The 24,046-nt window shown below is 40.4% G+C and overlaps 2 protein-coding genes and 1 long non-coding RNA gene across 7 annotated transcripts in view; 1 reads left to right on the plus strand and 2 right to left on the minus strand.

Annotated features, from left to right (window-relative positions):
- The window catches only part of LOC106945978 (adhesion G protein-coupled receptor L1), a 54,826-nt gene extending 49,308 nt beyond the window's left edge, over window positions 1-5,518 (plus strand). For 2 of the 5 annotated variants that reach the window (XM_015030008.1, XM_015030010.1), the window contains 6 exons: window positions 372-540; window positions 629-778; window positions 870-966; window positions 1,055-1,165; window positions 2,226-2,249; window positions 3,192-5,518. In XM_015030008.1, the coding sequence (XP_014885494.1) occupies window positions 372-540; window positions 629-778; window positions 870-966; window positions 1,055-1,165; window positions 2,226-2,249; window positions 3,192-5,191 (2,551 nt within the window). In that variant the 3' untranslated portion in view covers window positions 5,192-5,518. The remainder of the gene's footprint in view (window positions 1-371; window positions 541-628; window positions 779-869; window positions 967-1,054; window positions 1,166-2,225; window positions 2,250-3,191) is intronic. The other 3 variants (XM_015030007.1, XM_015030009.1, XM_015030011.1) reach the window with 3 other exon arrangements.
- A 4,817-nt stretch (window positions 5,519-10,335) lies between these two features.
- LOC106945980 (lipid phosphate phosphohydrolase 3-like) lies at window positions 10,336-19,194 on the minus strand. The gene is made up of 6 exons (XM_015030012.1): window positions 18,844-19,194; window positions 14,280-14,437; window positions 13,859-14,151; window positions 13,001-13,058; window positions 11,230-11,406; window positions 10,336-11,116 (listed from the first exon to the last, which is right to left on the minus strand). The coding sequence occupies exons 1-6, from the start codon at window positions 19,043-19,045 to the stop codon at window positions 11,018-11,020; spliced, it is 987 nt and encodes a 328-aa protein (XP_014885498.1). The 5' UTR covers window positions 19,046-19,194; the 3' UTR covers window positions 10,336-11,017.
- Window positions 19,195-21,977: 2,783 nt separating this feature from the next.
- Window positions 21,978-24,046, minus strand: part of LOC106945982 (uncharacterized) — a 24,246-nt gene continuing 22,177 nt past the window's right edge. The window contains exon 3 of the long non-coding RNA XR_001424665.1: window positions 21,978-22,149. This is a non-coding gene — a long non-coding RNA (uncharacterized LOC106945982). The remainder of the gene's footprint in view (window positions 22,150-24,046) is intronic.

A 24,046-nucleotide genomic window follows, 5' to 3' on the forward strand; every position in this document is an offset into this window, starting at 1 on the left:
TTTTGCACACAAAGTGTCATATATTTGCATTCACCCGGCCTGAGTTAACACTTTGTAGAACCACTGTAAGTTTTTTAGCAAAGGCTTTTACCAAATTATGTTTTTGCTATTTCATATTTGCAAATATTGGCTGAGTTTAGGCTCAGCCAATAGGGTCTGTGTACATTTCCAACTCTTCCCACAGATCAGATTCAGGTTTAGACGCGAATAATAATCTTTACTCCTGTTGTTCTGCTCCACATTTAAGTTTTTTGCAGGCTCTCTCTATCTCCATCACCACTGTCTTTAATTTGTCAAACAAACAAACAAACAAAAAAGTAAAATAAAATATCCTCCCTGCCTCTTGCGTGACCTTGCTGCCTGGCCTGCAGGGCCTGGGCCGTGGGCTCCCTGACTCTCCTCTTCCTGCTGAGCGTCACCTGGTCCTCGGGCTTGATGTTCCTGTCGGGTCCGTCTCTCCTGCTGGCTTACCTCTTCACCTCCCTCAACACGGCCCAGGCCCTCCTCATCACCATCCTCCACTGCACGCTCGCCAGAAAGGTCAGCATCCAGGAGCCGTTATGCAATTACACACGTCCGTTTCTCTGCGACTAAACGCTCTGTTTTGCGTAAACGGTGGGGGGCTTAGGGTCAGAAGGACTACGGCCGATGCCTGCGTCTCTCCCAGTGCTGCGCCACGTCCTCCTCCAGCTCTCCGGACTCGGTGAAAGGCGCGGCGCTTCGCTCCAACAGCCGCTACACCAGCAGCCAGAGCCGGAGAGCTACGGCGAACAGACAGGTGAAACGCAGCGATGCGTTTGTTTTTACCTGCTGCCGAGTCTGTTTGACCCCCAGCCACTGTTTAACCGCGAGCTAATTTTCCACTCTAGAGCCGCATCAGGAGGATGTGGAACGACACGGTTCGCAGGCAGACTGAGTCCTCCTTCATCGCCGCAGATGTTAACAATACTCCGACTCTTAACAGAGGTGAGGTTTGGGGGAATTAGCTCTGCTTTCAGCCTGCTGTGAAAAGAGTGAGAAAAAAAAACATTTTGTTTTCCTCTCTCTCCTTCAGCTGCTCTGGGAAACCATTTCCTGACAAACCAAATGCTGCAGACTCATGCTGGAGCTTCTCCCTACGACACGATGCTGGCGCAGGGATACAATCAGCCCTTCACCTCCACTGGTACGTCCCATTGAATCACATGAGATCTTCCTATTTTTACTGGTATATCTAAGAAAACAAATATTCTTATAGAATATTTTGATTGTTCAGCGTATGCTCAGAGTCACATTAAATTATTACTCAACTCCAGACTTGAATGTTTCATGGGACAAAAGTTAATTGTGTCTCTACTGGGGAAGATTCCAGAAAAAAAAATTACACTTTTCAGTATTTTCAAAATATTAAAATAAACTAATATTATGTAGGAGTGTAAGGATTCAACATTGTAAGTTAAAGAACATGTTTTTGACATTAAAATGTATCAGTATCATTTTGTGAAATTAGGGATATATCAAACTTAAGGACATGCAAAGCTGCTAAATCTAAATAATAATGCTATGGAAAACTATTTGCACTTCTTTTTTTTTCTTTCTTTTTTTTGGTCACATTCTTTTAGATTATATGTGTAAAAATCAGGCTGTAATTATAATTGGCCTGGCAGATAATTGCAAATTTCCATTAGAGCTGGCTGGATGTTGGACACGCAGCTGATATTACAAATCCTAAAAAGCAAAGCTGGCGCACTGGCGTGTCAAGCACAGCCGCGCTCCAACGTCGACATTCATTAGCAAGCTCACGCTACCACCGGTTCCATCGGGCCGCCGGTCCTAAAAACATGGCCGAAAAAATGAAAAAAGGCAACAGACGGATCTGTTTATCACCTTTTGCTGATCCAATGCAGCTGTAATCAAAGTATATAAAATCCCAAGGTTGGACAATAATATTCAATATGAAAGTTAGAGGTTAAAAGCTCAAAAACTCCAAGTAAACCTGAAAGAGTGGCTACAGATCATTTTATGTGTAATGTAACTTAATTTGTAATAATGTACAATTATTTGTGTGCTTGTTTTTGTTCATCATGTTTACTGTCTTATTTATAAAGCTTTTAGTTTATTTCAGTGTGAGAAAAATGACTTTTTTTTGGACAATTTCTTTTCTCTTTTTCCTTTAAATATTTTTTGTCGTTTATAAATGTTTTTCACGCTTTCCTTCTCTGTCTCCGTGTCTTTACGTGGACCAGTAGGAACCTTCAGAAACAAACAGAGTATGACCTCTTTCCTTTTGTGCTCCTTTAAGTCATTGAGCACCATTTTTTTTTCAATTCATGGACTCTCAGTGCAACAGCCACAGAAAGTGAATATGCACAAACCATACAGTCTTCTTGCAAAATTATTCATGTTTCTTTTTCGTCTCAACATTTTGTCACGCTCAGTCTGTCCTGCAAAAGTAGAAGGTATGGCCGCCCAACTAAACAACAAACGTGTAGAAGTTGTTTGTCCAAAATGGACCTTTTTGCTCTTTAAAGAAACATTGGGTCAGGAGAGCTGGTCGGGGTTGATAGGAAGTTGGAGCGAAATACAGGGTAATACTGGAAGTAAAGTTTTGGGAAGTTGAAAAAGACGCTCAACGTACAGCGACGGCCTTCAGTGGAATAGCTTAAAACAAAACATGTTCATGTGTGTGATTGTTCCGATCAAGGTCCAGACCTGAATCTGACTGAAAATCTATGACAAGATTTAAAAAGCCAACTAAGCTTGAGCTGTTTAGCAAAATTAAGGAGCATAGATGGTAGAGTCACAGCCCAAAACAGCAGCAACATGGGGCTCCGCAAAGTATTAATTCAGGACAGATGAGAACATGTTTCAAAAAAATTGTGACGGTTATTCACTTAGAATCTCAATAAAATCCAGTGGAGGTTGTAATGTGACAATGTGGGAAAATGTTGAAGTGGTGGAAATACTTTTGCAAGGTGTTGTGAAGGCATAACTTACACCTCTCCATGTGGCAACATGAGCAGACATTTCATTAAGGAACAGCTTGTTTATCTCCTAAGTCCTCCTGGTAACCCTCCACCTTCAGCGACATATGAACTCCAATCTGTATCCATTCATTCATTCATTCATTCATTCATTATGTGCCTTTCCGTCTTTGTTTCAGTCTTCTCTGTCTTTTTTTTAATCTTTAATATCTTTATTTCTCCTCACAGAGGGTGGAGTGTCGCAGAGCCAGGAATCCTGCGCATTGGACAGTGTTTGTCTCAATGGAGGCTACACCCCCAACACCTTCACCCTTCACGGTCTGGGTACAACGCCCGGGTCCCGAGCAGGAGTAGTGGGCAGCGCTGACCTCCTCAGGGAGGGGGGCGTTGGGCTTGGAGGTGATGACATCTCACCGGGGCTCCTCACACCGCACAGCTCGACAGACCTCAACAGCGGAGCCGGAATGCGTCGTAACCTGTCCGACGCGGCGGCTCTGGAGAAGATGATCATCTCGGAGCTGGTCCAGAGCAACCTGCGGCCCTCCGTCCCCATGCCCGTTCCGCCCGAGCGCTATGGGAGCCTGGCGAGGCCACATCACCATGAGAGGCCAGCTCTTACTCACACCGCTACGTTGACCCGCCACCCGCAGCCCTCGCAAGAGGGCTGGTCTGCCACGGTGCAGCCGAGCTCCCGGCAGAACGCCCAAGAGGGCTGGGCGCATGCAAGGCCGCCCACACAGGACACCGAGGCAAACGCCGCCACACGGGGCCAAGAGCACGGCACCACGCCTCGCTTGCAAGACGGCTGGTCACACGGACGCATTTCTGGAGATTCCGACACCCAGGAGTTACTCAAAGACGGAGACCGCTCACAGCTGCAAGGTACTCTGGGCAGGCGTGGACACCAGGAAAGGCAGCCGGCTCGACCACCGGACGTCCAAGCTCGGCCTTACGCCACCCTAAGCCGCACCCCGGGTACCTTGTCCCGCCACCGCAGCACGGTGGAGTCTACTGGAGGGACAGAACGAGACAGGGAGAGGGACAGAGAGCGAGACAGGGATCGCTACCGAGACAGACCTCTCCCTCCGCCTCCTCCCCCACCGCCACAGGAGCCAGAGTCGCTGTACAAGGCTCTGGAAGAGCCACTGCTTATGAAGCAGAGAGAAGCGGTTGTAGAGGCATGGAGAGGTGGCCAGGACAGGGAAAAGGAGGAGACATTTCTGCTGAAAAGAGACGGAATGTCTGACGACTGGAGAGGAGGAACTGAAAGGGGACGAGACGAGTCTTTCACCTCTCATAAGCGAGACGGCGCGATGGATGAGTGGAGGTCCGGCATTGAGAGAGGCAGGGAGGAATCTAAAATGCTCGAGAAGAGAGATGGACGACTCGAGCTGTGGCGAGCAGGGGAGACGGAGCAGGGAGAGACTTTTATCACTCAGAAGAAAGACTTTGGGATGGACGGTTGGAGAAGTGAGGTAGAAAGAGGGTCGGACGAATCCTTTTTCCTGAAGGACAGAGATGGGTGGAGGGCAGGGATCGAACGAGAGAGCGAGAAACAGAAGGACAGAGCGCTGGATGTTTGGAGAGGCGGGATAGATTTGGACAGGGAAGAGTCTTTCTCATTCGAAAACAAAGATGGAGGCCTAGACGGGAGGATCAGGGGGAAAGACAGAGGGTCTCTGCGGTATCAAGGCGAGCGTCAGGATTCAGACAGCTTCACCCTACCTTTAACGCCCGATCTCGACTTGGACCCAGACTCCTCGCCCATCTACACACGGGATTCAAACCCTTCCCCTCTGTACCCCGGAGACCGCTGCTCACCGCCGCTGAACATCTTCTCCCGAAACTCTCCGCCGACAAACATCTTCGCGCCACAAGAAGACAACTCGCCGCCGGGTAAACTCTACTCCCGCCACTCTCCGCAGGTGTACAGCCGCAGTGGCTCCCCTCCCCGCTTTTACACTCGCACCTCTCCGCCGACTCACATGTACCCAGACAGCAGCCCCGAAGGCCCAGAAGAAGTCAGCCCTACCAGCGGGCATCAGCCCCAGCGGCCCACTCTGGAGCTGCCCTACAGCCTGGGGCGCCCGCCGTTAGGCCCACGTCCCAATCACTTGCAGACCTTCTACCAGCCCCCGCCGCTAGCTTCAAACGGAGAGACAGGGTACGCGGCAGAGCCCACTTCTGAGGGAGACGACGGACAGATGCAGCGGGTGACGAGCCTGTGACTAGGGCGGTGGTGATTGGGGTATAGATACCAGGGAGGAGGAGGAAGAGGAGGAGGATGGTGACAATTTCAACAAAGTGAAGAACAAAAAGATGGAAACCAAGATTATGCTTTAGAATAATAATGTTGGACTTCTCTAACAATTCTGGCATTTTACATGATGGCTCCTCCCTGCTTCTACACCCCGATCACCACGAGACTTCCCCACTTTTTCCGTGTTTTGTTACTTTTGTATGACTGTGATCCATTTATAGCTGCTTCTCCTCCTGCTGCTCCCCTCTTCTGTCTTTCCCGAAACTCCCTTGTGTCTTCCCATATCATTGGTGCTTTCCTTAATCTGTCCTCGTTGCCTAGGTTTTGCTTCATTGGCTGGGTGTTGCCCCTCCCTGTAGCAAACAGTGTGTCAAAGAAGCACTTGTGTTTTGCCAAAAAAAAAAAAAAAAAGAAATCCTTTCAAAGAACTCATGCATGACTTTATAGTGGCTTTGCAAGGCTACATACTGTAGGAGGACGTGCTGATGCATACATGCGGGTGAGTGTGCATAGCTTGATGAGCATGTGTGTCTGTAAGGATGGGTATATGTGCGTATGACAGAGAAAGTATGTGTATATAATACATTATTGTATATTTAATGTATCACATTGAAGCATTTTATCAATACCGACTGGAGGAGCTGTCCGTCTCTCTCCTCCTCCTGATTTCAACTCGACCCATTTCACATCAAGACCAAAAAACTTTTGTTCCCCCCGTCCCCCAGAGCTGCCACGAACTGCCCCGTGGAGGAACTCGCTGACCACAGAGCCGGAGATTGTGTAAAACCTCAGAGATTTTCTGCAAACCCCTCCTGAGATCCTTGTACATATCGACCTCAAGTGTTCTGATTGTCTTGTATTGCTATTGAAGTTCAAGTAAACATGTGAAATAAATGTTCCTGTTTTTCTGTTTGTGTGCACAAAGAGAGATGGAGGCATTCAGAGAAATGATCGACATTTTTGTTATTAATTAATCGGGGGATAATAAAAAAAAAATGATGATGCCGATGTTCTTTTCAGAAACCCTGGATAGCACATGACGAATTAGAAAATATAGTTATGTACATTTTAGAGTGGATAAATAAATGCTACTTTATACAGCTACTGTGGAATCTTGGTCGATTTGCCCCCCTTTGCCAATTCATTCCTTGATTTCATCTGTGCATGTTGCCAGTTTCTACCTGTAAACCGAACATGTATTATCCATCCGTTTACCCGTTTCATATGACTTTGTTTCTTGGTAGTTAAAGGGAGTGAGGTTCTGTTATGAGGCTGATATCTTACCTGCAGTCAGTAATTTAGCTTAAATCCAGTTGGACCCTGAGGCTAATGTCAACACCATGTCCAAAATGATCCAAGGCCAAAATGGACTCCAGCTCCTGTTTCAGAAACGGTACAGAAGTTTACATATAAGCTGTTGTGTTTGCATTGAAGGTTTATTTACAAAGAAGTCAAAAGAGTATATACCTGGGAAATAGAGGTAGCGGGTGGCAATTTGGGATTTCTACGTGAAACAGATTTTAGGAGTGCACTCACACCAGTCCTGTTTAGTCCGTTTTCATCGAACTCTAGTTTGTTTGCCTAGAAAGCCCGGCTTGTTTGGAGAGGTGTGAATGTGCGATCTGATCCGCCTACAAACTTAGGTTTCTCTTTGATAAATGTGAACTCTGGTGCAGTTTGAACGCACATGCGGACGTAAGCGGACCGGAGACCGCTCCAAAGGCGGGAAGCGGACTGTGCATTCTGGGTAAACGCAACATAAACAAACGCATAAGTCTAGCGCTAGCGTAAGAAAAGGCGCGTGGTCTCCAACCAAAGGCAGAAGAGAAATACTACAGCTGCTAAAACGTCATTTTTGTTTTACATTTTGAGAAGAAGGAAGTTGTGCTTGTCTTGTTCAGAGACTTTTGTGTTGTTTCCTTCAGTAGTTCTTGGCGCAGCGCCGCCACAGGCGAGGAGGTGAACAACATGTTCAAAGTTTTTGGTTTGTTTGACAAATGTGTTGAAGCCACCTGCACCGGCTGAAAATGTAACAAATGTTGCAATTTTAGTCCCCAGTCCAACCCAGTCTACCAGGTTATCAGATGTGAAAACACCTCTGGTCAGAGTTACTATCTGATAGAACAACATGACAATGACGAATAAACTTTGTATTTTTGTTTATCACTCCTCTTTATCGGTCAAGAAACAACATATTTCACTCAAAAATATTTCACACAGGCGGATTATTAGTAGTGTACCGCTTCTTCTGTGCTGATTGTTACACATTTTCCTGTGTAACAATCAGCCATTTCTCTGAATATATCTACTGAATGCCTAAATGATTTATAAAGCGATGTTAGCATAAATCGCTCTCATGTTCTTAATGTGTTCTGAGATGACAGACGTCTTTGGTCTCGGCCTTTCTCTAACAAGCTGTTAGCTTAATCTTATCAGATAATCTGGATTTATACTAAACGACAGTAATCTGACACAGGTAAGACGTTAACCCTTTAGAGCATTTTTTTTTAACAAAACCTCACTTTAAAATTTGACTTTGAAGAAGTATTTTGATCAATATGAGATGAAAAATGATTAAACTGGACAAATTTGACCTATTTAATTTATTGTATATAATTTTCTTTTTTTAAAAGATTTTACATTATTCTTTATATTACACCCTAATTTCATTCACTGTGTGGCTGGTTCTCATTCGGACCAGTCGACCCATGAAATGAGACATTATGACTCCTTATCAAATCAAAATAACTATGACTGTAAGATATTAATGACCAAACTGAGGGCAAAGTTCACCAAGGCAGATACAAAGTGATGGTCGGTATGAAGCGTTCAATGGCACGCTGCTCTTTTATGAACCCAAATTATCTGATTAACCGAAACTTAAAACCAGAAAAGTATGAAATGGTGAAGGGATCTCATGGCTGACGCTCTCTACTGTGTGGCATTTCAGACGACTCTGTAATATTGCAACATCTCTGTACAAAACAGATGAAACGGCTGCAAGACAGTGCAAAAGTCTTAGGTCATCCTGTATTTCCACACTTTGACTCTAATGAAAAGTCACTTCTTCAGGCTTTCTACATGTCTTTTAAACATTTTCTTTGGAGTTCACTCATTTCCTGTGTGGTGCTAGAAGCTGACCACAGCAGCTCGTTATAAAATGTTTGCTTTAAGAAATTAGGAAAATGCAGATAAATAGTTTCTATGTTTAGAAAAAAGGAGATGCATTGATTGATTTGTTGCCAAGATCTCAGTTTGTGTGTTAAACTGTTTAACTTTTTTTTTTTTTTTTTGTTTTTTTTTTTTTTTTAGAAAATAAAGGAATGGGAACATCTGAGTTCCTGTGACTCTAGTAGCAAAGTGAAAAGGTTTCGTCACTGGTTCTTTGTTACATCGTGAGTAGACAAAAAACCAGTTTCGCCCTTGAGTTATGAAAGCTTTTTGGGACCAAAGAGGTCAAACAAAAATCCATTTAAATGTTGACAGGTATTGGGGCTGTTACTCTGTGAAAAAGAAAATCTTTAAAAGTCCTGAAGAAATAGAAAGAAATATTGACTAAAGCCACTTAAAAAAAAAAAAAAGCAAAACTTAAGAATTGAGGGATAACTTAATGACTTTTGCACCAAACTGTACAGAAACCAAGAGATACAAAAGAAAATTGTTGCTGAAAACATCCGATGAACGACTGATGTGAATCTTTTTAATGAAGATAAAATTATCAATTTGAAATGGTTACAGAGAGCAGCAGTGCAGAATGTATTCAGTCACAAATCACTGCAACTTTTATCAAAAGGACAACATGACATCATTGTACTTGATCATTACATTTCTGAGAAAATATGGAAAACTGACATTTTCACAGGCATTATAAGTATGATGAACTGGTACATATGACAATGCAGCCATATTTTGAAGTAAGAGGCGGTGAAATCAGAGATGGAGGTGATGAGGTTCATTTCAGGCAGCAGAGAAGAAATAGATGAAACGATGAGTTCTGCTGACAAGAAAGATTAACTACAAAACTTCATTTAAAAATGACTGTGTATGATTTTAATGACAGGAATAAAGATTGTATTACTTCTCTTGATCAAATAAAGATTTTTTACTATTAATTTACTTCTATTGTGTGGTTTCACTTTAATCTTTTGCAAAGTGTATTATTGAGGAGGGTATGGTTAACAGACTCATTTTAAATTTATATATATATATATATATATATATATATATATATATATATATATATATATATATATACAAGCAATATATAAATCAACTTTTACCAACCATTTTCATTTTTAAGTCTTCAATTTTGTAAAATATCGAATTTGTTTTGTTTCATTTTTGTTTTCGTCTTTTAAGATCATCAGACAAGAAATTATGTAAAAAAAATAAATAAATTCAAATGTAAAACTAAAAGAGAAAAGAACGAAGAAGAAACAGAGAGATGATCTGGTGAAGATGAAAATTTGGTGAAAACAAATTATGAAAATAAAGAAAAAACAAACAAACACTAAAACGATTAGCAAAAGAATAACACACACAATAAACCAGGTGCAAGAATCTTTAGATCTTAAAAAAAAAAGTACTTCATCAAATGTATGTCCACTCTGCAGAATTTTATAAACCTTTTGTTTTTACAAAACATATCAGAAACATTTGCAGTTCAAATTGTTTAGATGGCAAAGCAGACCTTTCTGTGAATATTTTGGCTTAAGTATCGATATTAATGTTCATTATCAGCCTGTAGAAAATTGTACAAAATCATTTGCTTCACATTAATTAACTGAAAATGCAAACACTTTTTTTTGTGTGAATTTTCTAGTAGAATGAGCTTCAGATATTTGGAGTGCTATTCATTTTTGGTAAAGTTTAATTTCACAGAAAAAAAATAATTATTTCCAGTGGCAGATTATTTCACTTATAACAAGATATTTTCACCATGTCAATAGTGACATTATCTGCCAGTAGAAACACTTTTTCATCAATATTGAAGAATTATTTATTTAAAACAAGCTCCTATATCTAGTACAAAATTACTTGTAAGTCAGTTTTTTATTTAGATCTTTACACTAAAACGTAGACCAAACATACTTCTTTTTTGTTTTGCAGTAAGAGGAAAATAATCACGAATCAAAACACACAACATATTTATAAAACATTTTACTTCTAGGTGGCCTCATGTCAGCTGCGCCTGCACACTGACGCGTATACATCAAAAATGACCTCTACTGATAATTTCAGTATTTTTTCTGTAAGTTATGTTCTGTTAGGATGTCTATTAGTCGTTTTCTTATGACACAACAAACCCTACGACATCTGGCCAAACACATGAAGAAGAAAAAAACAAGTGCTTACATGCAGCAGTGTACAAAATTATGTAAAAACTGTTAAATAATACAATCTGTGTTTATAAAAAATATATTACGTTCTATTCATTGCAAAGTGGCAATAACACTAACACTGAAATGAAATGTGCCTTGACGTTATCCTTTGTGCTTTAACAATATTTACACATGTACAAGTGGTGCGTAGTTATGGTGGCTCCTGTTTTCAGTCTCAGGTCGGAGGGGCGTGACCAGTCACAAGGGCAAAAGGTCGAGGGCTCAGGCTGTTTACATAACAGACACACTTTTCAGTCTCCTTCCTCTCAATAGCTTCGATTTTCTCTCTCTCTCTCTCTTTTTTATGAGCTGCAGAGATTGTCTCCGAAAGTCTTTTTCTGCTGTCAAAACGTAGAGGTATGTCTTGTGATTTCAGAGGAAATTGCCAGGCGTTCCTCTGGCTCGTGGGGTTTTCAGCAGACGGTATGCTGAGGAGACGAGGGGCCGTCCGGCTTCTCGACTGCGGACAGGTCCGACGTACGGCCTTTGAACATCGGCGAGATGTAGAAAGCCTGGCGGTGCGGGGAGGAAACAGACAAACACAAACACGACTTTGAGACATGAGCAGACTCTGACATGCGGACGCGCTCCGGTGAACCAAACAGGGACGGTGAGGAATACTGACCACCCAGTACGCAGTGAGAGCCCCCTGCACGTATCCTGTCAGCACGTCCGACGGGTGGTGCCTGTAGTCCGAGATGCGGGTCAGACCCGTGTAGACCGCCAGGACGACCAGGAGGAACTGCAGCAGCGGCCTCAGCAGCCGAGCGCCGCGCCACGTCAGCCGCGCCTGCAGATAGAACTACAAACAACAACATGTTTAATGGTCTGGAGGTCATTCAGTGTAAATGAGTAAACCAGGAAATAAATGAAATGCAGTTTAAAACTGACTGTGATAAAAATAAAAATAAAAATTAAAAAAGAGAGACGTCTGTGGTTGAAGTAAATGGACAGCACCAAGGATCTACAGAGCTCTTTTCCCGGGAAGACGATGAAAGACGTGAAAGCTTTTCTTTTGGACTTTGGACTTTCAAACATGTTAGCTTTCTTTCTACTTCACTGATAAAAAAAAAGGTTTTCCATTAATTAAAACCCCCACTTCATTTTTGTAAGACTTACTTGCAAACCCCTAACGTTCAGCTGCTCGAGAACAATTTGTTTTATTTTTTTTTTGTCATAGGAAATCTGGAACAAACTTCCAGAAAACCGCAAAGATGTCGAAACACTGAATTCATTCAAATCAAAGCCTTAATAAAAGCCTTAATGTTTAGAGCTGCCTTTACTCTTTACACCTGGAACATTGATCAATATATTTGATGTGTATTTGCTTTTTGATGATGGCATTTGACAAAATATGTTCATTTCTTGTTTCATATTTGCTAACTGTACAATGTTTTTATGACGTAAAGCACTTTGAACTGCCTTGTTGCTGAAATGTGCTCTATGAATAACTCTAAATATTTTATTGTAATATAATAACAAAATTGCTCGCACTCTGTGAGTTTGTCAAGACGTTTCAAATTTTTGGTCTGATTATTTTGACAGTATCGACTCTCCAAACGGAGTCTGACTGCTTCACTAATTATTACAACTACAAGTTTTAACCTTAATCTGAATTCAAGGTCTAAAGAAGTTATAAGGGGTTTGTTTTGTTTAGTCTTATTGAAAATTGTTTTTTTAATAACTGTAAGCTTGATTTGGAGTATTAAAATCAGAGGATTGAACTCGATCTACCAACTTGTGATGAGGGCACCAGGGTTTACACACAAGTTCCCACAGCCACACACACACATCCACACAATGCAGCAGAGCTGTGGGGGCGACGGCGACGCTCCTCCCACAGCAAAACAAAGCGGCTTTTGTCCGCCTCGTATCCTTCGCTCCCCGTCCTCGATCATTCTTTCACTTTTTGTCACTAACTGCACTGACGATAAATGAATGCAGCAGGAATTAATTTTTTCCAAGATATGAACACGCCGACTGTAACTAGAGAAATATAAATGTCACGAGTTTGGCTAGTCAACGAGAGTGCTTCGTGGTTCTTGATAATTTAAGTAAAATTCGACGTAAATCTTTACTGGTCAATTCATTTTATTATAGTTTCTCTTCTGAAGAAAATGATTTAAAACGTCTTAAAAAAGATCCTGATGTCTGATTGGTGAACCTGCACAATAACATAATATTTAAGTTCATTATGAACTCATTAGAGCTCGACTATCAAAGAATTAAACACACACTATGTGGTACATTTTGAAAAATGGTTTCTATATGTGTTTATAAAGTTACACTTTCAGTAAGACATAGACAAACTTTAAATAATCATTTCTTTAGCTGACGTATTTCCATTTTTATGAAATAAAAAAAAGAAGATATTCGTAGAAAACGTAGAAACTCACCGCTAAATACAGCAGGGAGTACATGGCAAAAGAAGCATGACCAGAGAAGAAGGACTTCCTACAAAAACAGAAAAAAGCATTTAGATTTATAAGTAACTGAAGGAGATCGCACAGAAAATTCATAAACATGTCATCTGCTTTTACAGGTGAAACTCGATTTTAACATAATTTGTTTCAGTATTTCAATACAAGAATGGACAGTTTTATAGATAAGCTGTCACCTAGTGAAGTATATGGGTGTGAATTGCTGCATTAATGAACATCCTTTTACCTGCACACCTTTTTTGATCACAGTTTTTCCTTCCAATCAACTTTCCATTGATTTGTGGTTCACCCTTCGAAGGCTGTAAATAGCGAATGTTGGTCTGTATGTAATATTTTCACATTTTTGTGAAACTAAATTTTGGGCTTTCATTCGCTACAAGTTAAATTTTTTAAAAAGATGCTTGAAATGTATTGAATCTACAGTCACATTCAATAAATTATAATACGAGTTCCAGTGAGGCTCGTCTGTCAGATTAAAAGTACATTCTGAAAATAACTTCTTATCAGGTATTAAACATACTTTTCACTAAAACCCACATTTCTTTACTCATTTTTTATTGGTCTGATGTAATATTCTTGCATTTTCAGATTCGGTAAGTGAAAATCATCGTAATTTACAGAAAAATTGACTTCTAAACCGTCTGTCTCTGTTTTATTTAGTGACGTGAATGAATGAAAGGAATTAAAACTTACAGACTATGACTGTATTTTATGAATTCATGAAATAAACAAACTTTTTAATGACAGTTTAATTTATTAACCCACACTTGTATATTTTTATAGTTTTTGACACGTCATCAGTCGGATCCTCACCTGGCCTCTTCCACTAATTGTTGGTCAGGTTTGGTACACTTCACGTCTGTGGCACGCACGTACGTTCCCAGCGTGCAGTTGAGTGACGCATATGTGACGCCGCACACTTCCAGGAAGTGAGGCCGCAGCCGCCCGATGCTGAGCTTGGCCATGTTGGTGAGCGACTGGCCGACGCAGCAGCCGAACAGGAAGGAGCCCAGCTCCTTGTACAGGCAGGAGACGTACAGGTTCTTCACGAACGATTTGGAGCTCACGCTGCGGAAGCACACCCGGAAGCACTCCCCGAGCGCAATCTGAAGGTTGGAAAAAGTTCAAAAAGGAAGTGAGAAACGGTTTTAAAAAAATTAAAATTAAAAAAAAAAAGGAGCTGGTGTGATGGGAGGAGGTGTGTGTGTGGGGGGGTAACATGTTGAAAACTCACTGCCAGGCCTGTGATGACGATTCCACCTGCGATAAGAAGCTTATCTGAAATGGCTTCTTGGGTCAGATAAGGGTAGCCGATGCTGGGGTCTCCACATGTGAAGCCCCTCTTGAAGGGCTTCACTGCCTTCAGCTCGCATACGAAGAAAGGAATCGATGCTGCGTGGACAGAGAAGAGGCGGACACTGGGTTAGCCCAGCAGATAACCCTAAAGACTCTTCTGGTTTAAAAACACACACACACACAAATGTCAAAGTACATGTGTCACAGAGAAGTGGACGGGCGACGGAGGAACATCTCTGATATGCTGAAAAGCCGCAAGTGTTACGACGGGACATGAATTTTAATTGACCGTCAGGCAAGAACGCACCAGCAATTACACTTCAGCTTTACTCTCAGTCCAGAAAAAACATTCCAAGCTCTCAAATATTCTGTCATTATTGCTGTTCTAATTGAATTACTTTTTTTAAATTATTTGTCGCTCAGAAAGGAACACTCGATGATTCTCAATCAAATTTCCACTCCTGGCATTTTTAATGAAAACTCACAACAACGGTACTTTGTGCAAAACCTTGCAATAAATATGCTGGAATGCTAATGCTGAGTGCATCGCTGAATGTAGCTCTGAAGAACCCGCTCACATCGCCAATTCACAAATAAAACACTGCGAAGGTTTTGAATCTCTTTGACAAGCTTATGCAATTTCTGTTTTTTCCAGTGCGGTCTTTTAAAGGTCTTAGAGAGGAACGGCTTTGTTTGTGGCCGTCAGACTCACCTGCAGTAAACCACTGGACAGTCACTCTTATTTTGAAATTAAATTTCTTTGTATCCTTAAACCACTTCAGACTCAAACATCCAAAGAGTTTCAGGCAAATGTTTTGATAAACCTTGAAGCCGCTATCACATTTACATACAACAGTTATTTAAGGCTTTCGGTTGTTCGCAGTGGTTAGCTTGCAATGTTAGCTTAACTACGGTAATTCAATTTTCTGTAGACTGGGATAACTTATGCCATAAACATCAACTTAAAAAAATTATACTGATCTGTTGATAGAGATATTTCTCATTATCTATGGCCCATCGCCAATTACCGATCTCTAGAATGCCTGACCTGCTGATTCTGATTTTGGCCGATAATTTGTTTTGTCTGAAATGTCGCTAAATATAATTAGAAAGTCACTGAGTCAGCATTAGTTCACATGCCATAATCTGACATCGATTAAAGCTGAGTACGAAAGTCTTGGACAATTTTTTTTTTATTTTTAGAAAAATCTGCAATAAACTCCCAATTATTAGCACAAAAATGCAGGGATTTGTTGACTGATTGATGTAATTTGACAGTAAACAGAAAAAAAACTGCATTAATTTGATTGATAGCATGATATTTAAGCACACCTAGTGTTCAGTCTAGAATATAGGGTCGCATAAAAAGCTTTGGCGGGCCACATTTGGCCCACGGGCCTCGAGTTTGACACATATGGTCCAAGCCAATGGTGAATGCTCTGTAGTATAGGGGATTTGAGAGAGGGGAAAAGGTCAAACGTGGATTATTTTTACAGGAAAACAACAATGAAGAATGAGGAGGTCACCAAGCTGCTCCACTGGGAATTAAAAGAAGAGCTGCAGAGATCTTCTGTTCCCTGAATGAACACAAGTTGAATCCACTGAGACTGGAAAGAAAGCAGTAAGGCAGAGCCCCAACAAAGACCCAGCTCCCACTGCGCATGTGTGTGGGAAGGTTTCTGTTGTTGAGGAGGAAGAGGAGGGTGAAGGAAGGGGGGTGGGGGGGTTGTTTGTGACTCCAGTTCAACTCTGCCCAGCAAAAACAAAGAGTAAATGGAGCAGCAGAGCCAGAGCCAGCTTCACACTGTCTCTGCTTGTCTCTGGTCGTCCAACCCCTCTCTGCCTCTTCCTCCGTTGTCTGTTTTGCATTCCTGTGCACACCGAACAAAGCAGGGAGTGGAGAGATAAAAGAGATACAGGGACTTCTCACGGCGCTGCCTCTCTTCTCAACTTACCCAAACTGTTGTTAAAATGAACCACTTCTCCCTACAGCTTTTCCTTTTAACCGATAATAATATGTAATCGGCCCTTGTTTATTGCTAGTGGGTTGGTCAGCAATGGGCGACGCACGCGAACATGCAGTACCCATGAATGGTAAGCGTAAGTCTTTAAACCAAATCCTCCCCAGACTTTCCCCGAACCCTGAGAACTGGGATGTTGTCATGGAAAATGCAGAAATCCCCAGGCAATGCACAGACCAGCTGGTACAGCGCGCTCACTACGCCACATGAAGAGGGACAGAAGGGTTCACATGTAGATGAAGGGATGACCTTCTCTCAATCAATTTAAACTAAATGCCCTTTAAAAAGACCCCAGCTGGATTAACGTTCTCAAGGAATCACAATATTCACTTAAAACGTGACTGCTTTTGTTTTTATGTATGCGTTTGGGCATAATAATATGCATTGCGGGTGTCCCAATGCAACTTTTTCACTTCCAATACGATACCAATATTGCGGCTTTGTGCGTTGGTTGACACTGATATTGATCCGATGTGATATGAGCACAAATTGTACACAATTTTCTTACTTATTTTGTAGCGTGGAATGTTATTGATCGAGTTATATTACTCAAACAGAGAGCAGTAGTCAGCAACAACTGATATGTGACCAGCTGACTCACAAAGGTCTGTGTGAGGGATAAAAGAACAGCTGATATAATCTGATACCGATATCGGATCGTTTTCCAATATCAATAACAAATTGGAACCCTACTGATTTTGTCATTTTGCGTTACAAAATAGCATAGGTCTAGCAAGCTGATGTTAGCTGGTTCAGCTGATATCTGCTGGTTATATTGAACTTGGTTAGTAACTAGGGAGGCTAGCTGCTCAGGTAGCTAGCCTTCAGTCAGCTGCTTTACTCTCCACCTGTACAGTGTTACCCTAATAAAAGTGAGTAATAAACGGGTGTGTAACAGGATCTTGTGACACCTTTTAGTCAAAGTAAAGTCCGTCTCGTAAAGCAATATTTAGCCAGTGTGAGCATGTGACTTCTTCAGTTGAAATAAGTAAGTGTGAGATGCTAATATGTTGTTTGAGACTTATTTTGAAGGAAAAAGGAACAAGTTTTGTATTTCTGAGCTATTTTGTTAAAGTAGTCATTACATTAAGATGGGTTGTCCATGACATTGATTTAGTGTACATAGCAAAAAAGAGAAAGATTGGTTTGCAAACAAACTACAAACATCTTGTTAGAACTGTGACATTAGCACCTCTAGTTAACTAGGTTGTGCAGGTTGTATCTGCTTCTGGGTTTTATGTAGACGATAAACTGAAAAATTATTTCACAGTCTTTTAATGATTTGAGCAAAGTTTGAAATTCACGAAAACTTTTTTTTCTGTTAATTAATACAGAAGAAAGGAGTACTTTTCAGTGTATTTTAACGGCAGGATGACCGATCATAAATACCAGAATGTATGGATGAGTCAAATCTGGACCAGAGTATTTATACTCATTCATGATAACTGTTAGAAAACAAACTAAAGGGGATTTTAATATGAAAATTGTGGTTTAGACAAAATATAGCTAAAATCGATATCGAATGTTATATCATCTCTATAGACCCAAGAGTTTCCATATCAGCTCTGTGTCCAGGTTTTTTAGTAGTGGAAATATTTCCAATCAGCTAAAACTGTTGCTTTCGCTTCCTTCAGTTAGCAGTTTTCAGCAACAAGTGTTGGAGAGACAATCCTGTTTTACTCTGTGCGTCACACAGCCGAACAAAACACTCTGGTCCTCGCATTACAGCGCCCCGAGGGCAAAGGAATGATGTGTGATGTAATATATTTTTTATGATTTTGAAACTGTCACTTTTTAAAACTGAGACATTTTAAACTAGTGCCTACTTGCAAACCAAACCTGAAGTTATCTTAGTTCTAATATTTTGATTATCCCAGTTTCAGCTGCTGGGTTTCTTCTGTTTTTATACATATACATATATATATATATATAAACAGGAAGGATTTAGAAACTAAGCAGAAGATAACATTAGTGAAGTTACAAAAAAGAAGTTACAAAAAAGAGGGAAGTACAAACACACGAAAAAATAATTTAAACACGAAAAGAAAAAAGTAAAGCCAAGCAGCATGTGAGGTGTTTTTTTTTTTTTTTTGCTCAAGTGATTTTAAAAAAAATATTATGCAACGAATATAGTAAATTAATATTACAACTATTAAAATTGGAAAAGCGAAACCACAAGTTCACAGGGGATTCAGTCACGTATTGAAACATTTTTAAAAATTTTCTCTCAAATTTGTGGATTTTTTCCCCCCACAAAAAGCGACTCAAAAAGTTGTTCGTGATTGTGTCCAATAATCAATCCGCGCTCACAACCAAATAACTTCTAAGAGACTCAAATTATGTCGCTGTATTTACACGATACATTAAAGAAAAGTACTAAAAACTTTCTCAAACATGTTTTTTAAGTGCTGCTTCTGTTCAAACATGTATTTAGCTGTATAAGCCTTTCTGAATGCATGTTTAGAGTGACCGTTTACTTACCGAGAAAGAGGCAGATGAGGTCTAATCCCACCAGGAACCTCCTTTTTGACAGAGCAGGTCCCGTTATCTCCAGGAGTTTCTTCCCGCTGTCCATCCCCGTCACTGCCTGCTTCAGGCTGACCTTCTTGTCCGACACTTTGAGCTGGAGCTCCGCACTCGGCACGGTCACCGTGGTGGTGTGCGTGCCAAACGTATCCAACATCACGTCTGCCTGGCTGCGGGTTGAAGCTCAGCGTAGAAAAAAAAAATCCCAACTAACAACAAACTTGTAGGCAGGAGCTTCTTGAGTGCGTAACCCGAACCGTGGCTGCGTGTTATTTAAACTCTCCAAGGAGATTCACGTCACAGTGTTTCGCTTTTACGTGCTTTTTTTTTTTTAATTGATATTCATTCAACATTGTCTGGCCAGGCCTGCCCCAACCTGTTGCTGCTGATTCATCTGGAAGATATGACGTTGTTTGCGAAACAAACCGGGATACGATCTCTTTTTCCCTTTCTTTCCGTTCAGAGGGAAATTACCAGATTCGGAGAAATGTCACATCACCCTCCAGGGAAGGATCGGAGACAAATGCATCAGAGATTTGTCAGTGTCTGGAGGAAAGATAGCTTTCTTCATCGCTATTCACTTTTCATTTTTATAAGCCAACATGTAAATTTACATCAAAATGCAGTAGATTAAACGGTACCGTGAAGGAGTAGCTACTTGCAGCCTTAAAAATCCGACGTTTTTGGTTCTTTGTCAACAAGCAATTATAGCCAAAAATAAATCCAGTAAATTAAAAAGTTTTCTAAAATTTCCTTTATAAAGTGAAAACTATTTGACTTAAAGGGGACATGAAAAATATATTTGTGTACGTTTGAGTGTCTAGGCGTGAAAAAAATTTAATTATTCTCTCCCAATGCTGATGGATATTTTGACGTTATTTGTCATTCTGTCCATTTCCCTCATTTTCTTGTCTGAGGTCACCACTACATTTACGGTAGAACCACCGAAAAATGCTAAACTTATCAGCCGGAAGTCCAACTGATAAGCTGCACTTCCGGCTTATCAGCTTTGTCAATCCGCCATTTTTTTTTTCCTCGCTGTGATTTTGTAGTCCAGGTCCTGTTATGCCTCAGTTGCAAGTAGATAAGTCAAAATGTTTGGTTCTTTGGTGGATTTACTCACATGATTCCTTACATCGCCCCAGTGTCTGGTTAAACTTTGTTTTTCTCAGCAGCGTACCCACATCAGTGGGGAAAGTCCGCTTTTGTTAGCGCTGTGTGCTAGCTTTTAGCTACATATGAAGATATAACTGTAGTACTGCATGTTTTGGTTATAATTATTTGGCTTTATTTTTTTTTACACATAATTCAACGCATTCAGTGACGTTAGCTAACTCCTTCATTATGTCGAGGCTTTGTTTACTTCATTCATCTTGTTCTAGCGTTAGCACAAGATGCTAGCACATCTTAAAACGTATTTGATATGCAAAGACACTAGAGTTAAACTACACTCCATATTATGTAGTCATCTTAAACTTGGGAATAAAAAGTTTCTCTGCCGGTGGATAAACATATTGCTGCTGTCACACTACAAATATGGCCAAAAGGAGAGGAGTGGGATGTTAAATAAGGGTAAACGAGGGATCTGTGGAGCTTCAATATCGTGAAATTCAGACCAAAACATTGCAGTTCTACTATATACCATAAGAGAATGATTTACATGTGAAAAGGAAGCATTTAAAAGCTCAACATGTTCACTTTAAAAAAAAAAACTGTCATGGGAAAACAGTTTTTTGTGTTTATGTCGCTTATCTGAGTAATCTGAATAAGCTTATAATGTAAAACGTCTGTGACTCTCACCCAGTGGCTACTGGACACTTGTTAGGTCGTCACAAACAAAAAAAGAATAAAGAAAAGAAACCTGTAAGGATGACATTTTCACTAAACTGTAAAAAGGTCATTTCTGGAAAATTTCAGTGTTTGCTTTTAATTAACCACAAGACTGATTTAATTTTTGAAACAGAAATGAAGCTTTGCCATATCATGTGTCTGCATTTAATCATTTATTTATTGCTTTTTTTCTACCTTGTTGGAAACAAATTAAGATTTAAAAAATGAATTTTAGTAAATGATGAAAGACATACTGAATCACAAATGAGCCAGTCCTGAGTTAATTCATATGGCCTACAGGTGTCTCCAGATGGCTCTTAAAGGTGTGGCCAAGTGCAAGTCATGGATGGCTCATCAAAACTAACCAGATCTGGTTTTTGTTGGGGGCTTTTTGAAAATCATATTGGGTTGACTTAAGTAGTCCTCTCTCTGATATCCCAAGGAGCAACACAAGCAGTCACTACACAACTAGGATCCTCACTAACCTGATGGTTTCAAGGGTAAATAATGTGATTTATGAAGAATTTTCACAAGTATATGTTTCTTAACTTAGGAGCAACAGCGCTTCCTAGAGTTACAATTAAAGTCTTCAGTACTTGCAGACTAGTGTCCTTGTCTGAAAATGTGAGAAAACTTTTCATTATATGTTTACTGTTTTCATTATTATGGGAGAATACAACAAAAAGTGAATTTCTACAGTTTCATTTTTTTAAAAGTTTTCTTTAAATAAAGACCTGGGATCTTCACTTGTAAATACACTTATAACTATAAGTATTTTTATCAGTATTATTACTGTAATAAGTTCAGATTCAACATTTTTACTTCTGTAAGTGTAGTTTTTCCTGTAACCAGCCTGTCTTAGCAAAAAGGAAAATACTAAGGGACGATACGCAACTCCTCATCTCAACATCGCCGTGTCACTCTGGACCCATCCAGGCTCTGAAAGGAAGATCAGAACCAATCAGGGCGTGGAGGTGTTACAACGTTTTTCAGCTGAACACAAACTGGGTGTTTAGCACCTGTGTTTCAGAGTAAACTTTCCTGAGCCGTGCATCTGCAGATGTCGACCATTTTACATTACCAAAATCCACAACTACTGCTCCAACAAATAATATCATGAAGGAACTGATTAACTCTAGCCACATTATTAAGATATTCTATAAACATCAGTAGAAAGTCAACCATAAAAAGCACCAATTAAGCTTTTAAACTACATAGATGAATGAAGTGACAAAGAAAAAGGATGACGCCACAAGGTACAAGCTGAAGAGATTTATTGAAGGAATTGAATGAAGGGGATGGTTGAGCTCGGCTTGGTCATCTGGGGAGAATGCTGGAGGGCTTGGGCGATGAAGACTCAACGTCGGGGTCTTCAGGAAAATGTGTTCCACTTTTTTTCCCAGAGCTCTCTTGGGACCTTGCAGACGAAACCTGCAGTGAACAGGGGGATGAGGATGATGGGATGAAGAGGGGTGGGGTAAAGGAGGTAGAGGGTAAAGAGGAGTAGGGTTGACGAAACCTAACAGAGAGAGAAGAATGGGTGAGTAGAGTATGAAGAGTCTGCTTGGGAAGTTGGAGGTGTGGTTTTGGGCGTGACCCTGCTCCAGAACCCAACTTAACATTTTAACTTCATTTTTAGGGTTTCTCCCTTCTTGTAATTGTGTTTTCCTCCGCTAGGTGGAGCCTGTGGTCTGGTATTCACCCACTTCACTGCGTCTCCTGCCTAAAGTTTGTTGGGATATGGCTGTGAAATAAAATGTTCAACCTATCCAATGTGTCTGGTCACCTTTAGAGCTTATGTTGCATTACAACTGTGATAGTGTTGTGCACCAAAATGTTGAAATGGATCGCTTTATGAATGTCAACTATTTATTGAGAGCAACAAGCCTAAGGTGGTATTTTGAGAAATTGAGAAAGTTTGGTCCAGTGGCAACCAAGTACTGCAAACCGAGGAATTTTGAAGAGAATTGTCAGGTTTTTAATTTACAAAAGCATCCCAATACTTTCACCTCTGGGAGATCTGAATCCCACCTTTACTCCGTACTATCAGATTCCCTAGCTTAAGGTTAGGTGTAGAAACCATACATCTGCATTTATTTGTCTTCTTGGTTTTCTCTTGTTGCTTCATGTGTGCTAAAACAGTTATTTTTAACATCCTGATCAATGTGGAACTGAGCTTTAATGGGCAAACACTAGACTTCTCCCTTGACTCAACTTAATGTACAAACAGACCTAAATACAATCTTCCTTCCTACTGTCATTATCCAAAGTGAAACATGTCCTGTAACAAACCCCTAAAGACATCAGGAAGTTAAATCTTAGTCCCAGATGGATCTTCAAAATTAATAATAACCCTGAGCATCCAGTGGTTATGAAGGTCAACAAAGTGAATGTTTTGGTGCGGCCGTCACGTAGTCATGATCTCCATCACGAGGAAAAGTTGTGGGTAGATATGACAAGGCGGGAAAACCAAAACTTTTGACCCAAGTCATACAGTTTCCTCTGATTCTGACTAAACCTCTGAATTCAAAAAAGTTGGGGAAAAAAATCTCTAACAAACATTGTTCTTGAGAAATTTTCTTGCATTTGGCAAATAGAAATGATTTTAGTAATTCTTAAACAAGAGACGTTTGGTCTGATTTGACTTTAAACAGTGAGGAGAAAAAAAATGTGTATTTGTCTTTCTAGTTGGTGTATGTAAACTTCTGGTTTTATTTGAAGATGGAAGAAGTTTTCAGATTAGGTGAAACACAAGGATGTGTTTTAGTTTGTTTAATTAAGGATGAATCAACAGGAAGTAATTGACAGACCTTTTTATGCCTGTGACTTTTATATTGATCTGATGTAATATTCTAATCTGTAAATATTGTGTTTACACTAGCTGTTGCTAGAAAGCCATCATAATCAAGACGAATAAAAAAAAAACAGTCTCTGCTAAATTTGTCCAAATAATGTGTTTCACTTGGAGATATTTGCTGAAATAAGTACATTGAACATATCATTGTTAAAAGCAGCTTCATTATCTGTACTGGAGAATTTCAAGTTAAGTGACGTACAAACTTTTCCTTTTCTGTTTAAAAAGGAAATTAATAATAAGTAGAGTAAAAGCAATAGACTGGCTTGTTTTTTTGCATGTGTTTTTATCCCCAAGATCAGCTAACTTAATGGGGGGAAAAGTTATATCCCTCTACTCCTCCAGGGGGCAGCAAAAGCTCTTGAACTGGAGGTTTTCGGTTTTCCCTGTGTTTTCTGCTCTTCGTCAGCACTTTGGTGTTTTCTTTTTCTGTTTCTGTACATACAGGAGCACTGAGTGACATCACACACACAC

This window comes from Poecilia latipinna, unplaced genomic scaffold, assembly GCF_001443285.1.
Source record: "Poecilia latipinna isolate Pla-1442-1.1 unplaced genomic scaffold, P_latipinna-1.0 Scaffold169, whole genome shotgun sequence".
NCBI lineage: Eukaryota > Metazoa > Chordata > Actinopteri > Cyprinodontiformes > Poeciliidae > Poecilia > Poecilia latipinna.

Excerpts from the sequence above, each read along its gene's own strand:
- LOC106945980 (XM_015030012.1), bottom strand. The coding sequence starts at position 19,045 with ATGTTGGATACGTTTGGCACGCACACCACCACGGTGACCGTGCCGAGT. Across the intron at positions 13,059-13,858 it reads CAATTAGTGGAAGAGGCCAG|GAAGTCCTTCTTCTCTGGTC; the intron begins GTGAGGATCCGA and ends CTGTTTTTGTAG. Across the intron at positions 11,407-13,000 it reads ACTCCCTGCTGTATTTAGCG|TTCTATCTGCAGGCGCGGCT; the intron begins GTGAGTTTCTAC and ends TGTTGTTTGTAG.